The following is a 2,613-nucleotide window of genomic DNA, read 5'->3' as shown; positions in this document are numbered from 1 at the left end:
ACCAGGCAGGAGGTGGAGGACGGGTACCGGCTGGCCTGCAGCAGGGCCCTGGAGGTGCTGGACGACGGGGAGGGAGGAGAGGAGAGGGAGCCGGCAGCCCTGGAGGACCTGAGGGACGAGCGGGAGGTGTCCGGTGTCCTCAGGGGTCTGCTGTCCACCAGAGTGCCGGAGATGGCGGACATGCTGGCGGAGGCCGTGGCTCGGAGCTGCGTCCACAACTGGACGACCAAGGATGGCATCATGACCTTTGACCCTGGGTGTATCCAGGTCATTAAAAATATAATTGAGGGGCAGAACTCTCCACAGGAAGAGAGTGAAGAAGAGAATAAAGAAGAAAAGATGGATGAAAGCCTCGAGAGCATGACCACAGCGAGGGACCAGCTGAAAGGAGAGATGGAGGAGGGGACAGAGACAGAGGAGGGAGAAGCTGGAGAAGAGGGAGACTGGGAGGTGTGTGACATTGATAACATTGATGATGACAGTGATGACAAGCCAAAGAGATACCAGGAGAGCAATGGCGGAGGGGTGAATGCAGGAGCGAAGGAGGGGGAAGACAGGGAGCAGCAGCTCGTAGATCAGTTTCTGAGTGACTACGTGGACCTGAGACACACAGCAAAGGTGCCCAAGAACAGAGAGCATGAGCGCTACGAGGGCAACTACCCTGAGATGGAGCCGGACGAGGACGACTGGGAGATCCTGAGCCTGGCTTTGGATGAGATCAGGCTGGACGGAGAGGTCGAGGTCGAGGGCGAGGGTGCCGACGCAGGTCGAGGAAGGTGGGGGGAGAGAGAGGAGGAGGACACCCTGCTGGGGGAGGACAGAGCGCAGGGGGACCGGCAGGAGAGGGAGAGGAGGCAGGAGACGAGGGTGGGGGGGGTGGCCCTGAGGAGGAGCAAAACCGCCTGCAAGCGTCTCTTCAGAGGTCTGATCCAACTCGGCAAGAAGTACCTGGTGCCGAGGAGCAGGGGCGCGGAGGTCAAGAAACACGGGCGAGTCAGGAAGCTGCACAGGCTCATGGGAAGGCTGCGCGGGCCCAGTGTCAAATATGGGAAGGAGCTGCAGGTGAATAACACCCACGTCGCTAAACACCACCCCCAACCAGCTAAACCCTTCCAGGCTAGCATAGCCTGCCAGGACATCCCCGACCAACACAGTCAGAGTGTCTCAATCACGTTACACAGCCCTGACCCCGTGCTTCTAGACAGCTGCGAGTCGGCCATCCATGCCTGCCTGAGGGTCTACAGCTCCATGCAGTCTGACCCAAGGCTGGTGTCCGGCGCGGGGGTAGTCGAGGCAACGCTGTCGGCACAGCTGTGCCAGTACGGGCTCACCCTGCCGGGTCTGGAGCAGTTTGCCGTGCACAGCTTCGCCCAGGCCCTGCTGGCACCGGCGCGGGCACTGGGGGAGAACCAGGGGACGCCTGCGGACCTGGCCGTCACCCGGATGCACGACGTGCTTCGCCGGCGGGGCAAGGCCGAGGATCCCCACGAGGGGACGGATGAGGGGGATGTCCTGGAGCCACTGGTGTGCAAAACCAGCGCCCTAAAGAAGGCGACGAAAGCGGTTCTGTCTGTCATGTCGGACCTCCAGAGCAAAAGCCCAGGAGGGAGAGGAGCCGCGGTGAAGAGCCCAGAATTCTCACCAGCACCAGAGCCAAGGCATCAGTCCCTCCAACAGCCATAACAACACAAGCTACAGGCCCAGATTCATTATTATTATTATTACATTAAATTAGATTCATTTTGATTGGGGAGGATTAAATATACCACAGAAAGAAATAATGTTAGTGTAGTTTCTTGATGAGGTAAGAAACCCATACTCTCTGTGGGCCCGAGGTCTGGTTCAGATTGTTCACATCTCTCCACTGCTGACAAAACAGCATTTTTAGCCTTTAATGGATTTACAGAATGGCAAGCCAATAGAGGTTATATGAAGGTAGCCAAAAGACATAATGTTAGAGTGAAAGGTACAAACCTAATGGCAGAAAAAGAAAAAGAACAACTTGATGCGTGGGACAGACGCAGATAGGACTGAGCATATCCTTGAACACATTAGTATTAGTTATGCTGGAGACACTTAATGCTTGTCCAGATCACTTTCCTGAATTCCACAAAATGTGCACCTCAAAATGCAGGAAATAGCGTTTCAGACAGTTAGGAATAAAACATTTGACGGGGGGGACCCCCCTACAATACTTGCGCCTGTGTCGCGCGCGCGCTCCACCGCGTTAGGTTCAATGACAAAATGGACCCCCCCTAAAAAAATCCTAGCTAAAAGCCTGGTGGCGTGGCGCAGTGATGTTTGGCGTGACGTGGTGATGTGTGGTGCGGTCCAAGAAAAACAACAACTTGATGCGTGGGACAGATGCAGATAGGACTGTGCATATCCTTGTACACATTGGTATTAATTCAATTCAATTCAATTCAATTTTATTTGTATAGCGCCATAACAATACAATTGCCTCTAGGCACTTAACAGAGCCCAGAGCCTAAACCCCCTTAGTGCATGCACAATGGCAACAGGGGCAAGGAAAAACTCCCTGTTAGGCAGGAAGAAACCTTAGGCAGAACCACGGCACATAAGGGGGGACCCATCTGCTTGAGGTCGGCCGGG

At 55.1% G+C, this 2,613-nt stretch overlaps 1 protein-coding gene across 1 annotated transcript in view; it reads left to right on the top strand.

The window, feature by feature from the left end:
- Positions 1-1,683, top strand: part of LOC308382376 (T-complex protein 1 subunit theta-like) — a gene marked incomplete at both ends in the record, with an annotated part of 2,022 nt that extends 339 nt beyond the window's left edge. The window contains 2 exons of the mRNA XM_080860097.1: positions 1-257; positions 483-1,683. The exon at positions 1-257 is cut by the window's left edge and continues 339 nt beyond it. Coding sequence (XP_080716223.1) covers positions 1-257; positions 483-1,683 — 1,458 coding nt within the window. The remainder of the gene's footprint in view (positions 258-482) is intronic.
- Positions 1,684-2,613: the final 930 nt, after the last annotated feature.

The sequence above is a fragment of the Sprattus sprattus genome (assembly GCF_963457725.1).
Source record: "Sprattus sprattus genome assembly, chromosome: 21".
NCBI lineage: Eukaryota > Metazoa > Chordata > Actinopteri > Clupeiformes > Clupeidae > Sprattus > Sprattus sprattus.
The sequence above is the reverse complement of the archived record's forward strand: the minus strand, read 5'-3'. Positions and strand labels throughout refer to the sequence as shown.